Source organism: Sminthopsis crassicaudata, chromosome 1 (genome assembly GCF_048593235.1).
Source record: "Sminthopsis crassicaudata isolate SCR6 chromosome 1, ASM4859323v1, whole genome shotgun sequence".
Classification (NCBI taxonomy): domain Eukaryota; kingdom Metazoa; phylum Chordata; class Mammalia; order Dasyuromorphia; family Dasyuridae; genus Sminthopsis; species Sminthopsis crassicaudata.
In genome coordinates, this window is record NC_133617.1 from 580,702,910 (window position 1) to 580,729,825 (window position 26,916).

Below are 26,916 nucleotides of genomic sequence, written 5' to 3' on the forward strand. Positions count from 1 at the left end.
AGATCATTCATTTCAATTTGTCATTAAACTTTCATTTAATGCAATATCAGGGTTTCAGGACATTTGATGATTAGGGGACCTTGATAAATTGAGCTGCACCCTGGATCCAGGGGATGAAATTATGGGATTTAAGAATGGTTAGGAAAGGCCTTTTTAGGCTGTGTTCTTTTAGACCTTAAGTAGTCACCTGAAGAGGCCTATTCTCACATTAAAATAATCAGGAAACTTGAAGTAGTCCATCTGCAAATGAAAACATCAAGAGGTGGCTGAGGTCCAGAAGATAATTTCCTTTGCTCATTTGCTCATTGACTAAGAGAACAGAAAAGATGAAAGTTAAAAGCAAAGGAGCCAATCTTGCTCAGAAGTCCAGCTGCTAATAAGTGCCATGACTTTCTTTAAGTTCAGATAATTCAGATAAAATATTACCTTCTGGAAGAAGCCTTTCTTAGATCTTAATCTTCCTCTCTGTCTTCCCTTGAGACTACAGCAATTTTTTCCAGTCTATACTTTGTTTATACCTAATTGTTTCCCTGTTATTTCTTCATTGAGAACCATCCGTTTGCTTTTGTATCTCTGGTAGCTGGCATACAGTAGGTGCTTAATAAATGCTAGTTAATTGACTGAATAAAGTTTAGTCAACTATCTGGTAGATGACAGACCCCAGAGCTAAAGTTCCTATTGAGGGGCAGCTAGGTGGCACAGTGGCTAGAGCACCATCCCTGAGTTCAAATCTGGTCTCAGACATTTAACACTTCCTAACTGTGTTCCCTGGGCAAGTCACTTAACCCCAATTGCCTCAGCAAAATAATAATAATAAATAATAAAATAAAATTCCTGTTGACCCTAGAGTGTGGGTTGTGGTCCTTTTGAAAAGGACATCGCAGCTCCTTAGGGCAGGACAAGTCCAAAGTGATGCTGACTAGATCTGAGAAGGCAACATCCATTTGACCAGCATCTTTCAGTAACCATAGAGAATGCAAGGCTAGTATGGAAGACAGCAATGTGAAAGACATTAGTGCCCCTACAAGAGTGAGTTGCATCTCTTTGCATGCTTCTTAGCCTCATGTTCCTTCCTTTTGTGATTTCTGTTTATTTTCACTCTTCCCACTGCCACTATATGTATTTGTGGGATAGTAAACTCCAGATTTTTCAACAGTGTGATGATTCAAGGCAATTCTAATAGGCTTGGAATGGAAAATACCATGTAGATCCAGAGAGAGAACTATGGAGACTGAATGGGGATCAAAGCATAGTATTTTCATCTTGTTTTGTTTGTTTGTTTGTTTGTTTGTTTTCTCATTTTTTTTCCCCTTTTGGTCTGTTTTTTTTTTCTCATACAACATGACAAATATGGAAATATGTTTAAAAGGACTGTGCATGTTTAACCTGTATCATATTGCTTGCTATTTTGGGGAGGTAAGGGAGGGGAAAGAAAAATCTGGAACACAAAGTCTTACAAAAATGAAAGTTGAAAACTATATTTACATGTATTTGGAAAAATAAAATATTATTGAGAGAAAAATTTTAAAATGAGGGAGATGTTTTAATTGTTATTCTTATAGTTGTTCCAGTAAATGTCTTTGCTTCGAGTTAATTGTCTTCTGGCTGACTAGAAACAAAGTAAACACACCAATGGGGGCTTTTGAGCTATACTTTTAGATGTACAGACTCAGAATATCTTGCAGCTCGGGTAGATGTTTCCCAGGGGAAATGTTTAAGTTTAAGTTAGATATATAAGGCTCAGAAGTATACTACATAGTTAATGGGATTGTTTCTCTCTCACACATTCATAGATACTTAAAGGGAAATTCTGTGAAGATTAGTTAAACTTAGAGGAGGTACCAGGGACATCTAAAAACAAAGGCTGGGCCAGCAAGCATATCTTTTGTTGTGCTCATTGGCTATCACAACAACTTGAAAACAAAAATTTTTTTAAAAAGTTACTCAAAAGCAATGAAGTGGAAGACGAAAAGACTAAAATTTAGCTTTGTTCAGAGTAAAGAGGTTTGTTCTGCTGAAAATCAAATTGTAGCAACACTTGAGGCCAGCTCAAGGGAGCTAAGGCTGCAAGAACAAGCAAAGCTTTGAAATAATTCTCCCAATTCATCTGCCAAGGAAATGTCAGGCATAGTCTTTAGCCTCATGCACCCACAGCTCATTTACGGTTTGTTTTTCTTTCATATTTTGAATATTGGGAAAAGGCTAAGTGAAAGATGAATTTTATAGAATTTAAAGCCTGTGTTTGAATCCTAGAAGCTGCATCTTCTATTTCATATAAGCAATAGAACTTTAGTGCTAGATTGGACCCCAGAGGTTATCGAGCCAAGTCCCCTTATTTTACAGTTGAGGGATCGCTCAACAAGTATTTAGAAGGACCTACTATGTACCAGGCACTGTGCTAAGCCATGAGGACACAAAATAAAAAGGGAAATAATCCACTTCTATGAGCAACTTGCATTCTATGGACAACATGTCTATGGATAAATATACATAAATCTTTTCAAAATAAATTTAAGGCAGTTTTGGAAGGGAAGGAACCATGGGAGGATTGGGATAGGCTTGATTTGGAAGATAGCCCTTGAACTGAGTCTTGAAATAAATTAGTGATTTTGAGAAGTAGCTATGAAAAGAGAATGCATTCCACACCAGAAATAATAGTGGTCAGTTCTACTTTTCAAAGAAAAGCTTTCTAGTTGTTACATCCTGGCCACATGGAGCTAGGATGGGCAACATGTGCCTCTGGATGAAAGCCCAGAAGCAACCTTAGGAAACATTTCTCCAGAGTGACCACAAGACCAGAGAAGTAAAAGGCCCATCAGAGAGCAGTCAGAGTTACAGGCAGAAGCAGAGATGTGACACTCCATGGGGAGCAAAAGAGCCTCAGCACCCAGTAGAGAAGCGGAGACACGCCAAGACACCCTCGAGTAAGTTCAGAAAAAGGATGTATTAGGAGCAGTCCTAGAGAAAGGTGAATGATAGACACTAGGGATCCTGCACCAAGAGCTTTCTTGTCCCTGTTCATGATCTCTATTTGTATCCATTCTTTTAACTGTTAAATGTATTTGTGGAAGAGCAATTTATATTAAGTTCCATTGCTACTTTTCTTATTATGTTATCTCATCAAATGCTGTAGGGTGAAAATAAACTTTATTCTTTGGCTGCCTAATAAAGGGCAACACATCAAAGGGGCTCAGGCAAAAGTTTTGGCTGTATGTATACCTATAGAGCAGCTTGATACCTGAAGATATTTTTTGAGGGCTCCATGTGCAAGAAGAAATTGGATTCAATAATCTTTGAAGTCTCTCTCAACTATAAAAATCTAAGATATTACAATCAAAGGTTCTTAGGAGCACTTGGATCTCTTTCAGTGCAGCAAATGTTCTTTTTTTTTCTTAGTAAATTTATTTATTTTTAATACACATTACTTTTTGAATCATGTTGGGAGAGAAAAATCATAGCAAAAGGGAAAAACCATGTGAGACAAAAAAAAAAACAAACCAAAAAAAAAAACCCAGAAAAAAGAAGTGAATGTAGAATGTGTTGATTTACATTCAGTCTCCTTAGTTCTTTTCCCGGACGCAGATGGCATTTTCTGTCCAATGTCTATTGGGATTGCTCTGGATCACCAAACCACTGAGAAGAACCAAATCTTTCATAGTTGATCATTGCGCATTTTTGCCGTTACTGTGCCTTCCTGGTTCTGCTTGTTTCGCTCAGCATCAGTTCATGTACATATTTCCAGGTCATTTTTTTACAGAACAATAATATCCCACTACCTTTATGTACCACAACTTGTTCAGCCATTCCCCAACTGATGGGCATCCACTCATCTTCCAATTATTGAAGCAAATGTTCTTCAAAGGATTGGATGTGACTTTTGAGGGTACAGTAACTCCACCACAACTAGTATTTGTGAATGCTGGTACTCTTTTGTAGCATCTCATTAATTAGCCAGTCATCTCTTTGGTATAGAGATTATTAATGAGAGGAAGAGGAAGTGAAGGCAGGCTCAGTCTCTTTGTCCTTCCTACAAAAAATAATACCAAAGATTCATCATAATTATTTTTCTTTCTATGTGTATTTGGGAAAGCATGTTCCATGTTTCTGAGTTCAGTTTCCATTGCTACTTTTCTTGTGGTGCTTTTAGGTTTTCAATGCTATGGTCTTGCTGAGACTCCCTTATAAGCAATTGCACAACACTTGACTGAAATTGGGGATCAATTTTTGGGTATTAGAATAAACCATGTCAGTCACACATTTATGATGTAATTTAAGGCTTTTTAACATCCTTGTTGCCCACCTTTGAATCCTCTCTGCTTTCCTAATGTCTTTTCTAAAATTTTGAAAATAAAAATTGAAAATAAATTGAATATAATCATTCAGATAGATTCGATTTAAGCAGTAAGATAAGACTATTACCTGCCTGGTCCTAGACTACAACATCTCAGTATATCTTAAGATTGCCTTCACTTTGGTAGCTGTCATTATTCACTCAAAATGAGTTTGCAATATGCTTAAAATCACCAGATCCCTTTCTAAGTATCCCTCTCCCTCATTTAGCATTTATGAAGTTGATTTTGGGCAGGGGAATTCAAGTGTAATTGGCCTATTTTTCCAGGTTGTGGAGATCTTTTTTGGCTCATTGTCAGCCTATGTCTTAACTGTACCTCCTGGTTTTGTGTGTTCAGCACATTAAAGAAGCATGTTCCCATGGCTAGGATAACCTGCTGGAAGCAAGGGCCTCTTGGAGCTTTCCCAAGGCACAGAAGCTCCCAGAACATTCCTAACTGAAGAAACCCTCATTAAAATTCCCTCTGAAGAGAGCAAATCCCAGAACAATTAGATTTTAAGCACTATCTACTAAGTGTTATTTTGTGGACTTTGTGATAAGTTTTTGGGAAGAGATGGAAAAGAACCAGTGATGAGAGTAAAAATAAACCAGCTTATAAATCCTTGCTTAATTCAAACCTGTTTCAAGCTGAGTAAACTGAGTAAAGCAAAACTGTGTTCCTATATGTTGTCCAATTCATGTATAATGTAGGTTTTTTTCATATTGTAGTAAAATACTTCCTTAAATGGACCAGGTTTGTGCTATACTATAGTGGATACTGTGAGAGGGATAGACCCCACCAGAGAAAAGAGAATTATAAATCTCAAGGGTTTAGTCATGTACCACCTGAAAGTTCTGCAAAGACAGTAACAAATTAAGTGCTTCCTGCATGTGTCAAGCACTGTATTAAGTCCTGGAGGTAAAACTAGCTGTTTAGGGCCTGTCTTAAAAATACCTATTTCACTATGGGCTTTCTGGTTAATCAAACTGTCAAAATATTTGTCAAAGTACAGAACTCCAAAGTTTATTCAAATCTGTAGCTCTTCCTAAAGGATTATCTAAAAGATTACATTAATTGATGCTTTAGTATTGGGTTGGTAAAACATCAATCAAGAATACTAGGCAATAGGGCAGATAAAGAGCCCAGATGGTGAAATAAAGCAGATACTTGTCTGAACTCCCCCAAATCCCCTCCAAACAACATTAAAATAATATCTCAAAATGAATTCTGGAGCGACAGAACCAATAAAAAGATGGGGTGAAATTCTCTAGCCCAAGACAATTTAGATGATCAGCAGTTAAAGTCTGTCTCACTAGGGTCAGAGTGTAAGGCAAGTCAGTGCAAGTTGCTCTGGCAAGGCAACAACAGGCTTTGGGGGTGACTGAATTAATAGGTGCAGCTTCCAGAGCTCTCAGCCCACAGATAATAAGAGGGTTGAACAAATGGTCAACAAAAGAATTACAAGATATCCTTGCCTGGAACCAAGTGCAAGGCTGTTGTGTTGTCCATGTGCAGTTTCTGGTGGCAGTCCCAGGATGAGAACCTGTGGCCATAGGGGAGTAGGAACTTTAGTCACAGTTTTAGGGCAGAAAGGAGTGCTTTTGGTCATTCATATACTAGAGCATAGGCCAGCAGAGTAATAGCCACATCTCCCCTTAACTTGGAAAAATGAAAACTTAGAGAACACTAAAACTAGCTCAGAAAACAGCAGCATAAAAATCCTAAAGCTGGGGACAATAAAGTTAAAAGTAAAAAATAGGCTGAAAAAATAAAACAACAAAAAAAGAACCAGACAATAGAGAGTTACTATGGTGACGGGGAAACCAGCTACATCCAAAGCCTCAAAATAAAATGTAAATTGGACTCAGGATCCGAAAAAATGATTACTGGAAGAACTCAAAGAAGATTTAAAAAATCAAATTAAGAGAAATAGAGGAAGAACTGGGGAAAGAAATGAGTGATTCAACAATATTATGAGAGAATCGGCAATTTGACAAAGGAGGCACCAAAAAAAAAATACTGAAGAAAATAACAGCTTATAAAACAGAATAGGCTAAATAGTAAAAGAGGCACAAAAATCTATTGACAAGAACTCCTTAAAAATAGAAATGGCAAAATGGAAAGAGAGGCACAAAAGTTCACTCAAGAAAAGACTCCTCAAAACATATGATTATCCAAATGGAAAAGGAAATGCAAAAGCTCACAGAAGAAAATTCCTTAAAAATTAGAATTAGGCAAATGAAAACTGACTCCAAGAGACATCATTTTTCATTCTTAAAAAAAAAAAAAAAAAAGAAAAAAAAAGAAAAAGAAAATGTGAAACATATCATTGGAAAAACAATTGAACTTGAAAATAGAGTGAGAGGTAATTTAAGAATTATTGCATAACCACAAACTGTGACCAAAAGAATCCACACATTATGATGAAAAATGCTGTCTACTTCCAAAGAAATAACTGATGGAGTCTGAGTATAGAAGATACATTTTTTTTTACTTTATTTTTCTTGGTTGTTTTTTTTTTTCTTTTTGGGGGGGAGAGGGGTCCTTTGTTTTCTTTCAAAATATGATCAATATGGAAATGTTTTGTATGATTATTCATGTATGCCCAATGAGGAGGGAGGGAAACAAGGAAAGAAACATTTTGGAACTCAAAATTTAAAAAATCAAATGGTAGAAATTGTTTTTGGAATTCTAATTGGAAATTTGTAATTGGAAAAATATACACATATATACCCATGCACACATATATGTGCATACACTACACATATTACATGTGTATATAGACATATGACTATATACATAAATATAAATATACACATACATATATTTAGATAAATACTAGATAATGCCTAAAAAAAAAAAAAGGGAAAGGCATTTTAACCTTTTCCTGACTTCTCCTAATGTCTTATTTAGCCAACTATCTAGCTATTCACCCAGTTTTTCCTTTAACTCATATTACACAAGTCATACAAGATCCTGTTTTATTCTTTATGAAATCTCTCTCTATTGCACAAGATACAATTTCAGAGGTTGAGAAACTGTCTTTCCTTCAGTGTTTGTTCTTAGCCTAATGTATTTGAATTACTTTAGGCTACTGCTAAGAGAGATAATGTTTCTCTACTGTTTTGTGCCAAGATTTTCTTTTTCTCTCATAAACCTCTTTGATTTGTTGACATCTCATGTCCAGTAGTTCCTCTACTCTTACATTACTTTATACCTTTTTAACAACTAGTCATCACCCATCCTCTCAGGCTATATTCTCCAGTCCCTAATCTTAGTTTAAAGATATACATTCATTTTATAATTGATGGGAAAAGAAAGACTAAGGGGAGTGGATTTGAGGAATCCAGTTGTTTATATGGTTTTACATTCAAAATATCTCTGGATGATTAACATCTTGTTTAGTTTTGCTGAACTGCTTCCCTGCCTTCCCCTTCCCCCTTCTTTTTAAATTAATAACAGACATGGCTAGCTACGGAAGGAAGGGAAAAGCCATATATTTAGAAAGAAATGTAATATAAAAATGAAAGATAATCAACAAACATCATGTACATAAATAAATACACATATTTTCAGGTTTACACACATGTTTGGAGTATACATGGCAGCCTTTGGGTATATGAACTGACTTTCAGGTGGATTGCTAAAAAAAAAACCTGTCATTTCTCATCCTCCCTTCATATACCAAATTTGTCACTCTATTCTAGATCTTAAGGCTCACTCAAATGATGACGAAATCATTGGGACACTGGTCCAGCATATATATTATGTTTTCTCCTCAGTTTCTATTTATTTCAATATTTGTCTATTTTAGAGACCAACCTTAGATAAAAGCATTTGGATTTAGAAGATATCTATAAAATGACTCCATGGAGACAGCCTCTAGTACCCACTGATTTGTTTCAAAAATACCATACAATACAATTTTAAATTCATTTCAAATAGATTTTATTTTAAAATATCAGAAAATTAACATTCAGCAGCAGTATAATACAAAAAATGCACTAACGATGTATTCAAAATGCATCTAATTGAAAAGATGGGCTCTGTGAAAAGGTAACTTACAAGGAAAGAATTCAGAAATTAGCCTGTCAAATACTAAAGCAAAACAAAGCTCCAGTCACTCTGTGATTATACTTTCTACAAACAGGTATGTAATAATACTGCATGTATTTATTTAGATAGAATACTTTATAAATTCAAAATTCCTGATAAATTATTTTTTATGAAATATGTCAAAATATACATCTGTTGTCACATTTGAAGGGGCAGGAGGACACTTTCTATTTCACATATAAAGATTTCAATTCATAGTATTGAAAATAATGAACATTGACATTTATCATCAAGTTTTTGTAACATGGCATTATTTACATGATATAAATTACACAATAGCATTTTTCATTATTAACATTATTTAATACTCATACATAAATCATTTACAATCACAAAATTCCTGTTCTCACTTTTAAAGAACCTATAGTCAAAATCCAGTAAATACTATGCAGAGGATTAATTTAAAAGACTCACATTCCTACTTCTTGAAAGAGCAATGTCAGGACACAGATAAATGTTGAAAGATTTCATACTAGAAGTCAGGTTTTAAAGACGTATTTGAAGACTGAGGGAGTGGGTCACCTGTCAAACAAAATTATTTGCAGGTTTTTCCATATCCTGGAATGACAGAAGAGTAAATTGCAAAAAGCTCAGAGAGAACAGATTAAGAAATAGTAAAGGTACTTAATTTCACTCACGCAGCTCACTGTAAAAGCTTTCCAGACATGACATATGCAACCTCATTATCTGATGTATAAAAAAGATTAACAATCAGAAAAGAAAGTGTAACTCCTGCATTTTTTAACTTTATCTAGTAGGCAATGGGGAGCTACAGAAGGTTTTTTGAACAGTGGGGTGTTATGATCAGAGCTGTGAAATAGAAAAATTAATTTGCCAACCTAGGCAAGAAAGGATTGGAGAAAGAGATGTGCTCTGATATTATCTTCCCTCTAAGATTTTATGAACTCCTTAAGGGTAGGGACCAGGCATTATTTATCCTTGCATCTCCTCCTGTGCCCAGCACAATTCCTTGCATTTAATAAACCACAGGATCATTGAAACTAAAGCTATAATGAATGGTTTTTTATTTCCATTTGTATGTGGCAATAAAATGATTGACAAATAACAACATTTCTCAATGCATAGGTTCACCCTAAGAGGAGAGAAACTGTTTTAGATTATGGATTGCAGACTTAGAACTAGATATGACTTTAGAGATCATCTAATTCTTCCCCCTCATTTTCTGGACAAAGAATTGAGGCCCAGAGAAATTACAGGCCAGGGTCACATAGTTGGCCTGAAGCAAAATTTGAATCCTGGTAGTCCGGATTTCAAGACTAGCACTTTATCCATGATAATGTTCTCTTCCTTGGTTTTTATCTCAACAGCTGCCTGTTTCTCATTGCCACCATAGATATCAATAGGATCTGGAAATGTCCACTTAAGTTGGTCTAATTAATTACAAAAGGAATCTCTGGCTGAATCACTGAAGTATCTCAGAGAGTGACTTATTTTTAGTCTTATTTAAGATCAGAGGCTTTAGATGAGCTATATTTGGTTGAAATACTTAGAAAGGAATGTGAAGGGGGAAAAAAAGGAAGGAAGAGGGAAAGATGTCATGATCATGAAACAAAACCCCCCAAAAAACTATACATATGATAATACACTCAAATATTGTCATTACAATCATGCAATCGGGCTTTTAAAAATTTTATCTTGTTTTTTGGTATAGATAACTACCTGTGATGATAGTTATTGAGGCAGCCTTTTTACAAGAAAACTCAGAAACATTCACCTAAATTCTGCAATATTTAAAGCTTCCGGTTATTGATAAGACTCTCTAACCTTTCTTCAAACATCTTACCTTCTCCCACATTTCCCTCTTAGCTATGTAAAAATAAATTGGATCTTAATTACTTATGTTATGGAAATTCCATGAACCAGTTCCAAAGAACAGAAATTCTCAGCGCTGCTACTCCAAATCTCCCACTCCACTTTGACTCTGATGTTATTAAAGGGAGTGAGTTAGTTGTCCCCTGACCCTGGGTTCTCAAAGGTCAATGAAAACAGGAGACAAACTCTAGAAGGTCCTTATTTAGCTTTGACCACAGCTAAAACACAGACTTTGTGCATGTCATCTTAAGTCCAATTTAGAAAAGTCAAGAGAGGTTTATCACAAGAGATTTCATGAAGACTACACTAAATCCTAGCTGGAAGAGACTGAAAGATGCATTGGTGGGGAAATATCCACACTAATATCACTGAGTCTGATGGGATAACTTCAGTTATTTTAATTGTTCACTTGGAAAACTTTTTTTTTTCATTTTGTAGTTACACTAAGAGATGGAGTAAACAGAGTTTCTCCAGTTTTAAAACTTATCTACTTGGAATCACAGATTTAGAATTGGAGAAATCATTTAGAATGAGAAGTCCAATTCCTCCTTTCCCTTTCCATATCTTTTTCTTCCTTTTTTTTTTGTGGCGAGGCAATTGGAATTAACTGACTTATCCAGGGTCATGAAGCTAAGAAATGTTAACCCATTTTTATATCTGAGGGAATTGAGATCCAAGAAGATGAAATGGTTTGCCCAAGATAATACAGAGTGTAAGTGTTAGCACCAAGATTTAAACCTGGGTCCTCTGATGTCAAATCTATTGCTCCACCACATCCCGTTCTGGAACAATTGCCATGGGCATAATGAAATGATAGGCGAGTTATTTTCTTTAGAAAGCTGCCATTTTCTACCCATTCTTTTGCAGAAAATTCACAGTGACTCTAAGCATGATAGTTCCACGAGTTATACCAAATATACAGAAGGCATCTATTCTAACAAGACTATGCGCGTTGGCCCTGGATTCCCAAATTTAATGCTTAAGTTAGTTGTGAATTTTTAAAAATTGTGCCATTCAGTGGTATCACTGAGTAATGTGGTATACAGCACCCCAGAAATACCTTGAATTTTCAACTCTGCCTAGTGAGTTTCACCACCACACACGTGTGTAATGTCCAGGCTAGCTTTCTGGAGGTCCTCCGGACGGGCCTTCGTCTCAGCAGGGTAGTCACCACTAGGATGGACCGGAAAGAGTCTAAAGTCTTTATTGTCTCCTTCACAGTATGTGTCTTTCAGAGTCTGACCTAGTCTCCTCCAGTCTCTCTTTGAGTCTGATTTTGTCCCCAGTTTAAATACCCTATTATAATTATATCATTACACCATACTGAATATATGTGAACTAGAGAACCATTACATCACCATACTAAGTACTAAATACATATGTGAACAAGAGAACCATCATCTCATCACGTCCACTGAGTTAACACCTTGTTTCAAGTATACTTCTCCAGAGTTCTGCCCTCAGCACAAGGGCCAACAGGCACCCTGAGTATAAGGTGCACTAAATTACTTGCAAACTATGATATGGCAGGAAGTTGGACATTTTTTCAAGCTCTTCTGAGGTAGTACACGGTCCTCCCTCCTACTCTTTCAAAAGTTTAAAAAAAGTTAGACAACTGAAATGAGAGAGGAATGGAATGTTAATTACTGGGCTTAAAGACCATCTGAAATGCAGTCCCTTTTTGTGCTCTGGCCAAATTTCCTTCAGCAGTATCTAATTACCACATGGACTACAATGAAGGTCTCAAGGTCAGTATAAAGGTGTCATCTGTGAATTTGATGAGAAGTTTCCCAAAGGCATGATATGCCTCATTAGTATAATTTGCCTTTTGATGACAAAATATTTTGGAGATCACAAAAATTCCATCCAGTGGAACTGTAAAAGGTGTATATACACAGGTATATTACCATTATTCCAGCTTTTGATGATACTCTTCCATCCCCATGTATCAAACATCTTTCAAGATCTAGGAGAATAACATCTATAATCATAATGATGCTATATATCATCATATAATATAAATTTATTAAAAACCATCATCATTTCATTATAATATTTCTATCACAGTAGTTCACAGTGATGCAGACATGGGACTTTCAAACATAAATAATTTTTCTGAAGATAAACGAACCCATTCTCTCTGTTGTTCTTCAAGTTTTTCAGCCAAACATTTTATTAAAACTGGGTCTACCTTGGAGTCAAATTTATTGGCAAACCAGTGTCCATATTTCATAAGCCATCTTAATTCAGCTGCCCCATAGATACATACACTACGGAGATGCGATCCAGTACAGGGAGGATAGAAGTGGTCTTCCAGGTAATTCCATTTGACCAGTCGGGTTTTACTTTGTAGATCTGTGACATCTTGTGCTGATCTGGAAATCTCCCCAGGTATTCCTGGTACTCGGATCATGGTGGCCCAGAAATGTTCATCTGGGGAGTATGTATCTTTAGACCACTCAAAAAAATCTTTAGCGATGGGGTTATTGAAAGTGTAGTTAACAAAGGCTCGGCTTAAAACAAAATAAGCACTACCCACAAAAATCTCAATGTTGTGCGGTGGAGCTTCCTTGGAAATGTTGGTCCTTACAGGCATTAGCATGTAGTCATAAGGCACAATTTTGAGTTCATGGTGATAAGTGAATCTTTCCTTTTTGCTGTTACTTGGCTTTACTGACTCCAGCATATTTGCCCCATTTAGTTTCTTCAACTCAGTTACTAATTCAAAATTTGATTTTAAAGGAAAATCTTGTCCACAAAGGTTAATAACATACTTCCATGGAACATGGGATTTGAGCAGGTCAGATAAGCAATTCAAATCAGCTTGGAGCCTGGAAATGTGAGCATATTCCACTGTCTCTAATTTGGAAGCAATGAAAATGTTGGAAAAGCACTTGGCTAAATTGTCCATGGCTAGTTTGAAAGTGTTAGGTGATTTCTGATCATAATGGATGCAGAAAATATTGTGACTATTGTATATTGCATGGATCAACCTTTCAACCATGATGGCATCTTTATGAACCACCAAAGAATAAGCTATTGGGAATCTTTGCTCTTCCACTGAAACAGGCTTCAGGTGGTATCTTCTTAGGGACTGATAGATCTTACAATCTCTTGTCATTTCTACAACATCTTCATCATCTAAATCAATGATGTCTTTCCTTCTTATCTCCAAAGTCTTGCCAATCTCCACAGGCTCCTGCTCGTAGATATGGGAACAGTTAATTTTATACCTGGATTCACCTCTGACAAAAGTATACCTGTTTCTGACATAAGATGAAGTGCTTAAAGATCGTTCGACTAAGTAAATGCCTTTTCCAGAGAAGTAGGATCTTTTCACATTTAAAAGTTTCAATAAAGAGAACAACCATAGTGTTAAAAACAGGATGAAAATCTTCTGTCGAAGAGGATATTTAGAAGAACACATGTATCCCTTCATTCTATAAAAAAAAAAAGAGAGAGAATTCAGTTGCAATAGTAAATAAAATTCTAAATGCATGTTATAGTATTCTAATCTAGAAAGAAATTAACATTGAAACAATGAAAAAAAGAAGCTGCATTTTTTGTTGTTGTTGTTGTTGCTTTTTTCCCATGGTAATAGAACTTGAGCTGTGAAGATGATCATGACTGATATGTTGGTACCTTTTTAAGATTTCAATTCATTTGGAGAGAGTTCCATTTTACAAGTGTGAATCAACTGAGGTTTGAATAGGTTAGATAACTTATCCATGATCACCCAGCTATTCCATATGAAAGGTAGGACTTGAATCTCTTAAATTCAAATCCAATGCTCTTGCCACATGCCACTATGCAGCTTTTAGGAGAAAAAAATTAGTAATTAAACAGAAAACAGTGGAGATGGTAAACTTTTAGAAGTCAATACCATGTCTCTTATATCTTTTGTAATATAAATTTCTCTTTATACATGGTACTAATTCTCTTTTTATTTTTGGGGAAGTCTATTCTGAATTGCCTATTGGACATTTCAAATAGGTTATTCTGTGGGTATCTTTAAACTCAGTATGTCCAAAATAGAATAAAGTATCTTTCTTTCCCTCCAGATTTTTTCCTATAATGAGTGCACTGCCATCCTTCTAGTCAATCAGGTATATTGACCTGCCATTATCCTCAACCATTCACTCCATATCTCCAATCGCTTGCTAAATCTCATTGTTTCTATCTCTATGACACATGTCATACCTATTCCCTTCTATTCTCTCATATAAACACTACCCTTGTTCAGGAGATAATCATCTGGTTTATTGAAATAGTCTCCTAATTTTTCTCCTTACATCAAGAATCTCCCCATTCCAAGTTAATCTCCATACTTCATCTTGTAGAGAACATGAAAGGTAGAAACTTTGGTAACTGGGATGTTTCCCTCCTCCTAAGATTAATCAAGGGTGCATATCCTGATTTTCTCTAGTCATTAGTCCTCCCTCCTTCATTAATCTTTTATTCATTTATTTATTTATTCATTCATTTAAGTATATATTTGGGGGGTGGAACAATGACAAATCTGGAGTCAAGAAGACTTATCTCCTTGAATTCAAATTAAGTTTCAGACACTTACTAACAGTGTGATGCCACTTAACCTCATTTGCCTCAGTTTCCTCATCTGTAAAATGAGCTGGAAAAATAAAAGGCAAACCACTCCAGTATCTTTGCTAAGAAAATCCATCCATGATTGAAACAAGTGAACAAATATTTCTTTATGTGTAGATTGTTTCCTTCTATAGAATGTTAGTACCTTGAGGGAAAGTCTGTTTAATTGTTGTCTTTGAATCTCCATAACCTAGCAGAATGCTTAACAAATATTTGTTGAATGAATTTACTTACTCTCGGATAACTTTTTGCTGATGTTTATCTCTTTCATTTTGCTTTCTTATCTTGTTTCTATAGATAGTTATAGCTAATATTAGAACTATGTCAAATATTACTGAGAATATTAGTAGCCTTATTTTATACCTGTTTGTATTGGGAAAACTTCCAGTTCTTTGCCATTACAAATAATGCTAATTCTTGACTTTAGATATACACTTTTGATCATTTTACTACTCTTACATTTTTCAAAAAATTAAGTATTGCATTTTGTCAGAAGTTTTTTTTCCCCATGTCTACTGTGGGGTTTGTTTGTTTATATGATTAATTTGCTGCTTTCCTATTAAATTATCCTTGTATTCTTGGTATAAACCACTTGGACTCGATCTTTAGGGGAAAAGTTAAAAAAAAAAAACTGATAAAGTGACTATTTTAACCCATTCCATTAAAAACAATGAATGTGAAAATGACAACTAATTTTTAGTAATTAACTATCCCCCCAAGTATAAGAAGCACATGTGGCAGAACCCTTCACAAGTACACTGGAGACCCTCCTCTTATCTGAGTTACATCCCTTGAATGCTGTATAAATGATGACAGTTCTATAATTTATTTTATAGGCTTCAGAAATGGAAAACATCTTAGAGAACAATTAGCACAAACCTGGCTTAAGTAGATGATCAGGTTACAAGAACATCATTCAGAGTTAACTATTTAAAACCAAATTAAGTTTATTTATTTTTAATGATATGAACATTTAATGTGCTTCATGGTAATTAGGTAATACAAAAAGCAGCTTATATAGATGATTAAGCAGTATTACTTTGATGCAGATGAATCACACTTTTTTCCCCCTCTTCTTACTCTGTTAACAAACTTGACAAAACTTTACTAAGCATCTATTCTGCACAACATTAAACTAACTACTGGTTCTCCACTAACTATAATAGCTTTAATTAGATAAAATAGGGATAAAAATAGTTAATGCCTATAGAGAGTGCTTTAAGGCTTACAAAGTACTTTTCATATACTATCTCATTTGATCCTTATTATCTTGGTGCTATTACTGTCCCCATTTTACGGATAGGGAGCCTCTGGCACAGAGGTTAAGCGTCCTGAGTGAGGTCACAAAGCCAGCAAGTAATGGAGGTGAAATTCAAATAAGGATTTCTTCTGACTCTATAGCTAGTGTTCTTTCCATTACATTACACTGCCCCTACTAGTAATATTTAGATTCTCTCTCTCACAAAGTTATTTTAAAAATCAAATGAAATAAAGGCTATATTATATATCAACTAGTATCATATAATTATATAGGTGAAAAAACAAAGACAAAGAAATTGTCGATCTCTAACAGGTTTTGAAGAGACAGAACCCACAAACGTTCAGAATGAAGTAATTTTCCAGCCTAAGATGTCTTGGAAGGACTTCAGGAAAGGTTGGTCTCCTTTGGGGGGGTAGAGAAGGGAATGGAATGCTACCCAATGCAGGGGTGGAGTAGCGAGAGTCTAGCCAGAAGCTCTTGGCCAAAGTATAGCAGTGTGGCCACTCTGTCCCAGTTCAGAGGTTCGTGGCTCAGCAGGCCAGCTGTGAGACCTCCAACTCAAAGATCAAAGACAAACTGTGAACCCCCAAACCCTGGCATAAAAGATGGTACTAGGCAATGGAAAAGCCTGCAGCCCTGCCAGCCCCAGCAGCATAAAGTCAGCAAGAGGTCCCTATCCACCTGCAAAAAAACCCCAACAAAAAACAAAAAACAAAAAAAACTCCCCTTTGCTCCAGGAACAGAGCTCACCTTTTAAAAATGAGCAAAAAAAAGGTAAAAAGAGCCTGACCATAGAATGCTACTACAGTACAGAGAAGATCAGAAGACAAACCTAGAAGAGGACAGCAATGGCAAAATGTCTACACATGAAGCCTCAGAAGGGGATATGAATTGCTCTCAAGCTCAAAAGACTCTCTTGAAAGATCTCAAAAAAGATTGTAAAGTTCAAGTAACAGAAAAGAAGAATGGGGAAAAGAAATGAGAGCTATGCAGAAGAACTAAGAAGGCTGGCGAGGAGGGAAGCTTGGAAAAGGAAGCACAGAAATCCACTCAAGAAAACCATCCCTTAAAAAACAGACTTGGCAAAACGGAAAAAAAAATCCACTTAACGAAACTTCTTTAAAAGTACAATTGGCCAGAGGTTAAAAAAAAAAATGAAGTGAAATAGATGTATTTTACACAGTGTGAAGGAGAAACAAAGAACTGCAACTATACCAATATTATAAAAATGAGTAATTTTGAAGATTTTTATAAACTAATGAAAAGGAGAATGAGCATAATGAGGAAAACAATTTTATAGCAACACATAAAATCAACTTTGAAATCTGTAAGAACTATGATCACTCCAATGACCATTCATAATTCACAGGGACAATGATGAAACAAATTATCCATTATGAAGAAGGAATGGATTTGTGGTATGGAATGACACATACATATAATCAATGTTATGCTTGGATTATGCATATTTGTTCCATGAAATTTGCTTTTTTTTCAATTTGGTAGGGAGTGGAAGGGGGAAAATATTTCCCCCCCCCCTTTTTTTAATAGAGAGGTGATGAGGTATAGATGTAAAATAAATATTGCATGAACTTTTTGATAAGGTCACTCTATTATTAATTTTGATTAACTGTTTTGTCATAAAAATTGCTCATAAAATAAGAATATTCTGTAAATGTTTAAAGCGTAAAAATTAAACATCAATAAAATTGAAAATATGTATGTGACATAAACTTAATAAATGCAAATATATTCAAAGTAGTTAAATATAAAATAGTTTGGGAGGAAGAGTACTAGCAGTTGGCAAGTGGCAGGAAAAGTGAGCTGCATCTCAAATTAGGAAAGCAACTCTATAAGTCAGGTAAGGGGGGAGAGCATTCTAGGTATTAGGGACAGCCAATCCAAGGCATGGAAAAAGGTAAAGAAACTCAATGTCATGTGTGAGGAACAGCATGAAAAATGTATTTGGGTAGAATGAGAACAAGAGGTCAAGTAATTTCTAGGCTGAAAAGATGAGTTGGGGCCAGGTTATAGGTTGTTTTTTTTTTCTTTTTCCTGAGGCTGGGGTTAAGTGACTTGCCCAGGGTCACACAGCCAGGAAGTGTTAAGTGTCTGAGACCAGATTTGAATTCGGGTCCTCCTGAATTCAGGGCTGGTGCTCTATCCACTGCACCACCTAGCTGCCCCTGTATAGGGTTTTAAAAGCTAAAGAGAAAAGTGTATATTTTACCCTAAAGACAATAGGAAGACACTGGAGTCAAATAAAGGGGGAATAACATGATCATATTTGAGCTTAAGGAAAATTACTTGGGTAGCATTTTGTAGGATGGACTGACGTGGTGAGAGAATTAAGGCAGGGAAATTCTTATAATAATTTAGGTGAGAAGTTATGAAAGTCTGAACTAAGGTTTTAACTGTGTGATTATAGAAGGGATAAGATTGGAGAGATATAAAAAACAGCAAGATTTGGCAACTGATTGGATATATGGGGTGAGGGACAGTAAGAAAATGCAGGATAATGCCAAGATTATCCATCTGGGAATCTGGAAGGATGATTCTGCCTTTGATAGAAATAGGGAAGTTTGGGAGACAGGGGAGGGGGTAGGAGTAAAAGATAAAATGAGTTCTCTTTTTGAGGGTTAACCCAAGGTCACATTGGTAAATGATGAGAATCCTAATCTTCTAACACTATACCTAATGATCTTTCTACTTTGACATTTACCGTCACATTTCTTGTGTGGCTGTGCATGGAAAAACCTGTTTGGAAATATGTTCTTAATGAAAAATGGTAGCAACATGGTGCCTGAGAATAGACAATTTGGGTTGGGATCAGGGACAGGAATTGGTATTCTTTTCCCTAAATAAAATTCCAGAGGCATGTACAAAGCATTCTCTTACATATTTATGTCAGTTCACATCTCCCCTACACATATGACTATATTCAGGTTGAAGCAATAAGTATTTATTAAGAACTTTTTTTTCTATGGATCAGTCCTAGGTTAGGCTCTGTGAATCATACAAGAAAAATATGATCAAAATTACTAACATTATATATGGTTACAAAAAAAAAAGATTCTTTTAAGTGGGGAAAACAAATTTTTGGCTCCATTAATTAGAATTATTGAGTAATTACTGGGCTAGTTACTTTGAAGAATACAAAGAAGACTTTACCTTCTGATAATTTCCCAGCCTAGATGGAGACACACTGACTGGTAGCTTTCTTTGATTCTAGTTGAATGCTTGAAATCCGCCACCTTAAAGGTATGACCATATATGATTCATCGGCTCTAAGTGGGCCAGAGAGGAAGATTGTCTAGTGCTTGTTGGGTTGATTAATGTCATGGCTACTAGGAAAAGAGAGCTTAAAAGTTTCCTTTCACAGTTTAGAACTATTCCTCTGGGTCACATTCACTTCAAAGACAGGTATGCTACTACTAGATAGCAAAGCAGTATAATTACTACTCTCAATCTTTCACCTTTCCCCCAGCAAAAAATGCCCAGCAGTCCAGTAGCTATTACGTAATAGTCTACTGTTTCTTCCTGCGTTAAATATTCATAATTCTTGGTTACAACATCAATTAAAAATGAAAGTATGAATTAGTTTTAGCCTCTTTTGTCAAATTGAAGTGAACACTGGAAATAATTATTTGGACACTTCAAGATAAGAGATCTGAATTAAGCAGGCACATGAAAGAAGGAATTGTATGCAGTATTTTTCCTACACTATCTCATTTTGTGATTATTGCTTATCCATTTAGAGGAAGCATGGTGCTAGAGCTTGGAGGAATGATAGAGATCCACATCAACCATTCAAGCACTTGCTTTGAGCAAGGTACTGGCATTACAGAATTTCAAAAAATGCATAATAAAAGGAGAATTAGGGATAAGCAGAGAGAAAGAAGAATTAAGAAAGAAATGAGAGTATTCAGGAAGTAGGTAGTTTATAGTGCCAAATACTATAAAGGGGTCTAAAGGGATGACAATTGGGAAAAGGCCATTAAATTTGATTACTGAGAACTTTGGAAAGAGCAATTTCACTTGAGCAAGAGGAGAGAAAGTTGAAACAATAAGAATAGAAAGTTTTTCTAGGAATCTGTCTGCTGAATGAGAGAGAGATAAAGGATGGTAGCTTAAGGGAAAGGGGAGGGTCAAGGGAGGATATTTTAAGGACCAAGGACACTAATATGATATAAACATCAGGGAAGAAACCAGTATGGAGAAATTAAAGATCTGAAATAAAGAGAGGGGATGATTAGGGGATTAAGGGGTTGGTCTTAGTGTTTAAAGTCAACTCTTCATCAGAGACTGATAAAGAGGAAGAATAAGGGATAGATGATACTTTCAAAGGAAAATATGAGTCAAGGTCCTCTGCTGAGTGGTTGGTAGAGGAAGCCTGAAAAGAAAAGAGAGGAGAGGATTTGGAAGAGACTCTGTGACGATTATGACAGAAAATCAATTAGTGCAGAGTGAATGGACTAGAGAGCTACGGTGGGAGTCCCATTGAGGTCTTTTTTTTTTTTTTTTTTTTAAACTGGACTCATGATTCCACTGGTGTAGGGAACTTTAAAGAGATCAGCTTGGGGATAAGTGACTTGCCAAGTCAAACAGCAAAATGCATTACCACCAACTGAGGTCTTCCTGACTGCAAAGCTAGCTCCTTATCCACATTCGATCAGGTGGTATTCATTTGTCATGAATCTCTAAGCACAATTTGTGACTTTCTCCATTATCATTCAGGCTGGTGGTGGTAGCTATCCAGGACTGGAGTTTGGAAAGGCAAGAGCAAGGAATAAGATAATGGAGTAAGAGAAGTGACAGTAAGGAAAGTGTAATGTTGTGCGGGTTAATTAAAGGATCAATCTTGACAATGAAACCAAGGAAAGACTGATGTTCTGGAAGAATAATAAGGGAAGGACTGGAAAGCATTGTAATGATAATGCCAGTGCCTAGTCCAAAACAAGTGCTTAAATGAGTAATTGATTTGAATCTCTAAGATCCCTTTAAGCTCTTAGTGCCATGTTTCCTCTAAGTGGGTAAGCTGTAATTACAAAGTTAGATAGCGGAGGGAAAATAGCATCATACAATTCCTTCCTTCATGTGTCAGCTTAATTCAGATCTTTCATCTTGAAGCATCCAAATAATTTAGAAAGAGTAAGACAAAGAAAATGATGGAATAAGAAGAGATCATGGTTACCTCAAGGGATTTCAAAATTATTGATAAAAGTAAAAGGAACACTTATGAGTAAAAAGGTTAGTGTGGTTTTTTTTGGTGGGATAGAAGAATAAAGCAGATCATACAGATTGAGGGAATTAAGGAGCTCAGAGTGTTTGAGAGAATGATGGAGAAGATTATAAGCCTTGAAAAGGACAGAATGACTTAGCAACCAATAGATAACTGTCAATAGGATTCCAATTTCGTGATAAATTTAGATAGAGTAAACCCCTGAGGAGCAAGTAAAAGTAAAAGTCAGAGGAAAAATCTGGAGTGACAATGATTAGTATAAGGTCGTTGTAAGACTGATATGTTAGGGAGGAATGTAGACAGGTATGAGAGAAATAGTGATCAGTACCGGAAAGGATGGCTGGTCAAGAATGCAGTGCTATCTAGGAAAAGCAGACTGTCAGTGGTAGAATTATTATCCATAATAATTATCTTAGTCCTTGTTCTTGCCTTTCCAAATTCCAGTGCTGGATAACTACACCACCAGCCTGAATAAAAATGGAGAAAGTCACAAATGGGTTAGAATAAAGTATTAATAATGTTAATTATAGAATGATATAATGGGAATTTATGGCAGTTCACATTTCCCCTACTCATACAAACTATATTCAGGTTGAATCAATCAACAAATATTTATTAAGAACTTTTTCCCAAGGGCCAGTTCTAGATTAGGCTCTGTGAGTCATACAAGAGAACTATGAGCAAGATTACTAACATTATATATGGTTACCAAAAAAAGATTTTAAAATTGGGGAAATCACATTTTTGGCTCCATTTAATCAAATAATTAGAATTATTAGAATTATTGAATAACTGAATAGTTATTTTGAAGGACACAAAGAAGATTTTACTTTCTAATAATTTCCCAGCCTAATTAAAGGCACGGTGACTGGTGCCTTTTTATGATTCTAGCTGAATGTTTATAAAATGGGGATTTCAGAAAGCACAGTGGAAGGGACAGAAAGACCAGTATGAGACAATGAAAGATTGCATTTGATGTGGATAGAAATGAGAAAATGGAAAATGATTTTTTGCTTAGACTGCAAAGGATTCCATGTCATAAGAAATGGAAAAGTGAGAGGTCAGAGCTCCTTCTATCAATCAATAAACAAGAATTTACTAAGTGTATGCATAAGTACACATAACCTCCTGATCATTTCTTATAGCATAGTAGCATTCCATCATAATCAAATGTCACAACTTATTCGGCAGTTCCCCAATTGATGAGCATCCCCAATTCCAATTCTTTGCCACTATAAAAAGAGCCACACTACAAAATATATTTTTGTACCTATAGGTACTCTTTTTTTCCCTTGGATCTCCTTGGGATATAGATTAAAAAGTAGTTACTAGGACAAAGGGTATCCATGGTTTTATAGACCTTTAGGCATGGTTCCAAATTGTTCTCCAGAATGACTGGATTAGTTCAATACTCCACCAGCTGTTATTACTGTACCAAATTTTTGTTTTTACCCCCTTCAGCATTTGTCATTTCTGAGAGGTGAAAGGTGGTATTTCAAAGTTACTTTACTTTGCCTTTCTCAAATTAATAGTGTTTTAGAGCATTTTTCCATATGATTATAGATTTGATTTCTTTTGAAAACTGCCTGTTTATATCCTTTGATCATTGATCAGGGAATGGCTCTTAAAAAAAAAAAAAGCACTTTACTTCGTATATATTTGAGAAATGAGACATTTACAATTCCAATAGACTTGGGATGAAAAGTGCCATCTGCATTCTGAGAACTATGAAGGCTGAATGTAGATCATCAAAGCATAGTATTTTCACCTTTTATGGTTGCTTGTTTTTTTCTTATGGTTATTCTTCCCTTTTGAGCTGATTTTATTTGTGCAGCATGATAAGTATGGAAATAGGTTTAGAAGAATTGCCCTGTTAAATCTATATCAGATTGCTTGCTGTTTTGGGGAGGGGAAAGTGGGGGAGGAGAGGAAGAAAAATTACCTCTATTTTGCAGAGGTGTCTTTGCATGTTTTTGGAGAAATAAAATACTTTTGAGGAGAAAAAAGAAATTGAGGCTTTTATTAGTGAAACTTGCTGTAAAATTTTTTGATACTTCATTGTTTAAGGTTGCTTTCAGCATAATGTAATTTTCCTGATTACCTTTTAATGAAATCTATTTTGGCTTTTGCTTTTTTTGAGTTCATGATTGCTACCTCATTTTTTTTTTTTACTTCAACTGAAGCAATAATAGATTCTGTTCCAGTTCTTTATTTTAACTTGTCTCATAAACAACATTATCATTGGATTCTGTTTTCTAATCCATTTTGCAATTTAGTTCTGTTTTATAGTGAGTTCATCCTATTCACATTCACAGTTACGATTAATGTGTTTTTCCCTCCATCCCATCCCCCCCTCATGTCTGTCTGTTTCTCTTCTTCTTCCTCTCCCTCCTCTCCTTCCCTTTGCTTCCCTTAATCTGCCTTTTCTTCTCTTCTTCCTCATCTTCTCCCTTCTTCCCTTCCTTTCTTTGCCTCCCTTAAGCTGCCTTTTCTTTTATCATCCCCCTGCCCTTTCTCTTATTCCTTCTCCCCCTATTTCCCTATTGGGTAAATTATATTTCTATTCATATCTCTGTGTGTGTGTGTGTGTGTGTGTGTGTGTGTGTGTGTGTGTGTGTGTATTCTTCCCTCTTTGAACCAATTCCAATGACAGTGAGGTTCAAGAATTGCTTGCCACCCCACCTCTAGTTTCCTTTCCACTGTAAAAGCTCTTTCTTTAAAATAAAAAAAATATTTTTCAAAACACATGCAAAGATAGTTTTTAACTTTCACCCTTGCAAAACCTTGTGTTCTATTTTTTTCCCTCCTTCATGCTTTCCCCCTCCCCTAGATAGTGAGTAATTCAATATAGGTTAAATATGTGCAATTCTTCTAAACTTATTTCCATATTTGTCTTGCTGTGTGAGAAAAATCAGATCAAAAGGGGAAAAAAACAAGAGAAAATAAAAACAAGCAAGCAAACAAACAAAAAAAAAGGTGAAAATACTATGCTTTTATTTATATTCAGTCTTCACAGTTATCTCTCTGGCTCTTTCCATCCAAGGCAATTCCAATTCCTTGAATCACCTCCTTGATGAAAAGAGCCAACTAAGTATCATGTTGATTGTCACGTAATCTTGTTGCTGTGTACAATGTTCTTTTGATTCTACTCATTTCACTTAGCATCAGCTCATGTAAGTCTTTCAGGCTAAAAGCTCCGCTTATGTGAGAAAATTTCCTCAATTTACATTTCTCTTCTCTCTTCTCCCAGTGCATCCTTCTTTCTCACCTCTTCATTTGCTACATCAGTGCTTCATACTTATGCCCTCTAAAACTCCTTTCAACTTTTTAAAAAAATTTATTTTTAATACATATTGCTTCATAAATCATGTTGGGAAAGAAAAATCAGAGCAAAAGGGAAAAATCATGGGATTAAAAAAAACAAAACACAACACAGAAAAAAGAACTGAACATAGCATGTGTTGATTTACATTCAGTCTCTTTTTCTGGATGCACATGGCATTTTCTGCCCAAAGTCTATTGGTATTGCTTTGGATCCTTTAAAAAAGAAAATTAAAATAAAACTATAATTCTTAGAAGTTATATATATCATCTTTCCACATACAGCTTAACTTTTTTGAGTCCCTTATTTCTTCATGTTTACCTTTTTATGTTTTTCTTTAAGTCTTACATTTGAAAGTCAAATTGTTTATTCTGCTCTGGTCTTATCAGGAATGACAGAAAATTCTGTCATTCATTAAGTATCCATTCTCCCCTCACCCCCACAGAATTACAATCAGCTTTGCTGAGTAGGTTATTCTTGTTGTAATGCATGTAACTCAGCTCCTTTATTGCAGAAGCCACTAAATTTTATGTGATCCTGACTGTGACCCCATGATATTTAAATTGTTTATTTCTGGCTCCCTCAAGTATTTTCTCTTTGACCCAGGAGCTCTGGGATTTAGCTATGATATTTCTGAATATTTTCATTTTGATATCTCTTTCAAGAAGTGACAGGTAGATTCTTTCAACTTCTATTTTATCCTCTCAATCTAAGATTACAGGGCAGTTTTCTTTGATAATTTCTTGAAATATGATGTCTAGACTCTTTCTTTGATCATGGCTTTCGGGTAGTCCAATAATTTTAAATCATTACTCCTTGATCTATTTTCCAGATAGTTCTTTGGCTTATGAAATAGTTCACATTTTCTTCTATTTTCATGCATTATTTTGACTTTGTTTTATTGCTTCTTGGTATTTCATAGAGTCATTAGCTTTCATTTGCCCACTTCCAATTTTTTTATACAAAATATTTATTTACTTTTGAAGTTTCAGCTCCTTTTGTTTAGCTCTTTTAAAAAATAGTAATAGATTTATATTCAAAGATAGTTTTCAACCTTCATCCCAATTCTAATTTTTAGGAATTATTTTCTTCAGTGAGCTTGCATACCTTTTTCTATTTGACCAATTCTGCTTTTCAAGGAATTCTTCATTTCAATGGACTTTTGTGCCTCTATTACTATTTGGCCAATTCTATTTTTTTTTTAAGTATTATTTTCTTCACTATTTTTTGTACTCTTTTACAAGTTGTTAATTCTCTTTTCACCATTTTCTAGCATCATTCTAATTTCTTTTTCTAATTTTCTCTCTACCGCTCATCTCTCTTTTTAAAAAAAAAAAACTCTTCCAGGAATTCTTTTTGAGTTGGGGCCAAATAACATCTTTTCCTTATAGTTTTTATTGGCAGCTGTTTTCACATTGTTTTCTTGTTCTAAGTTTATGTCTTGATCTTACCTGACAAAATAAAACTTTTATGGTAAAATTCTTTTTGATCGCTCATTTTTCTGGCCTATTTCTTGACTTTTACACTTTTGTGTAAAAGAAGTTGAGAGGTATTGTCCCAAGCTTCAGGGCTTTTCTTACTGTTATTTTCAGAGCTAGTTCTGGAAGTCTGCATGCTTGGGGTGTAATCTTAGGAGAGATATGATAATTGCTCTCCTGTTCTGCACTGTCTAGGAAGGGACTCTGGTTCCCAGCAGTCACAAGTGCTTTCTTGCTTTGGAACAGCAACCAGGGCTCCTGATACCTTGTAACCACCCCGGTGGTCCTTTCACATTGGAACTGTAACCCCAAATTGGGAAAGGACAACAGTTGCCAATAACTGCCAGCTATTGCCAGTGCCAGCAAAGGGTCCTCTGTAATTTCTTTCAGAGCAATGCTCAGATTCCCTTTTCTGTAGTGAGAACTCCTAAAACTGCTGCTGTTTTTGCTTTGGCCACTATTGTGTGAGCTCCTAATAGGCCTTCACCCCAGAACCAGATTTAAATTTTTCTAGGCCAGTAGTGTATCTGGCTCCAACTTGTTAATTTAGCTGTTCCAAAATTCGATTTGAGGTATTAGTTTAAAGTTGTTTAGAGGGGAATGTTGGGAAATTTCAGATGGATAGCTGCCCCAATATGCCACCTTTGCTCTGCCCATAAATGATTGTTATTGAACCAAAATTATCTTTTATAAGACATTTCTTTAATAAGAATGGAAGCCACTGAATG

At 35.5% G+C, this 26,916-nt stretch overlaps 1 protein-coding gene across 1 annotated transcript in view; it reads right to left on the reverse strand.

The window, feature by feature from the left end:
- Positions 1-10,845: 10,845 nt before the first annotated feature.
- GCNT4 (glucosaminyl (N-acetyl) transferase 4) overlaps positions 10,846-26,916 on the reverse strand; it is a 36,082-nt gene continuing 20,011 nt past the window's right edge. Inside the window, exon 2 of the mRNA XM_074282286.1 lies at positions 10,846-13,720. Within this exon, the coding sequence (XP_074138387.1) occupies positions 12,352-13,719 (1,368 nt within the window). The 5' untranslated portion in view covers position 13,720 and the 3' untranslated portion in view covers positions 10,846-12,351. The remainder of the gene's footprint in view (positions 13,721-26,916) is intronic.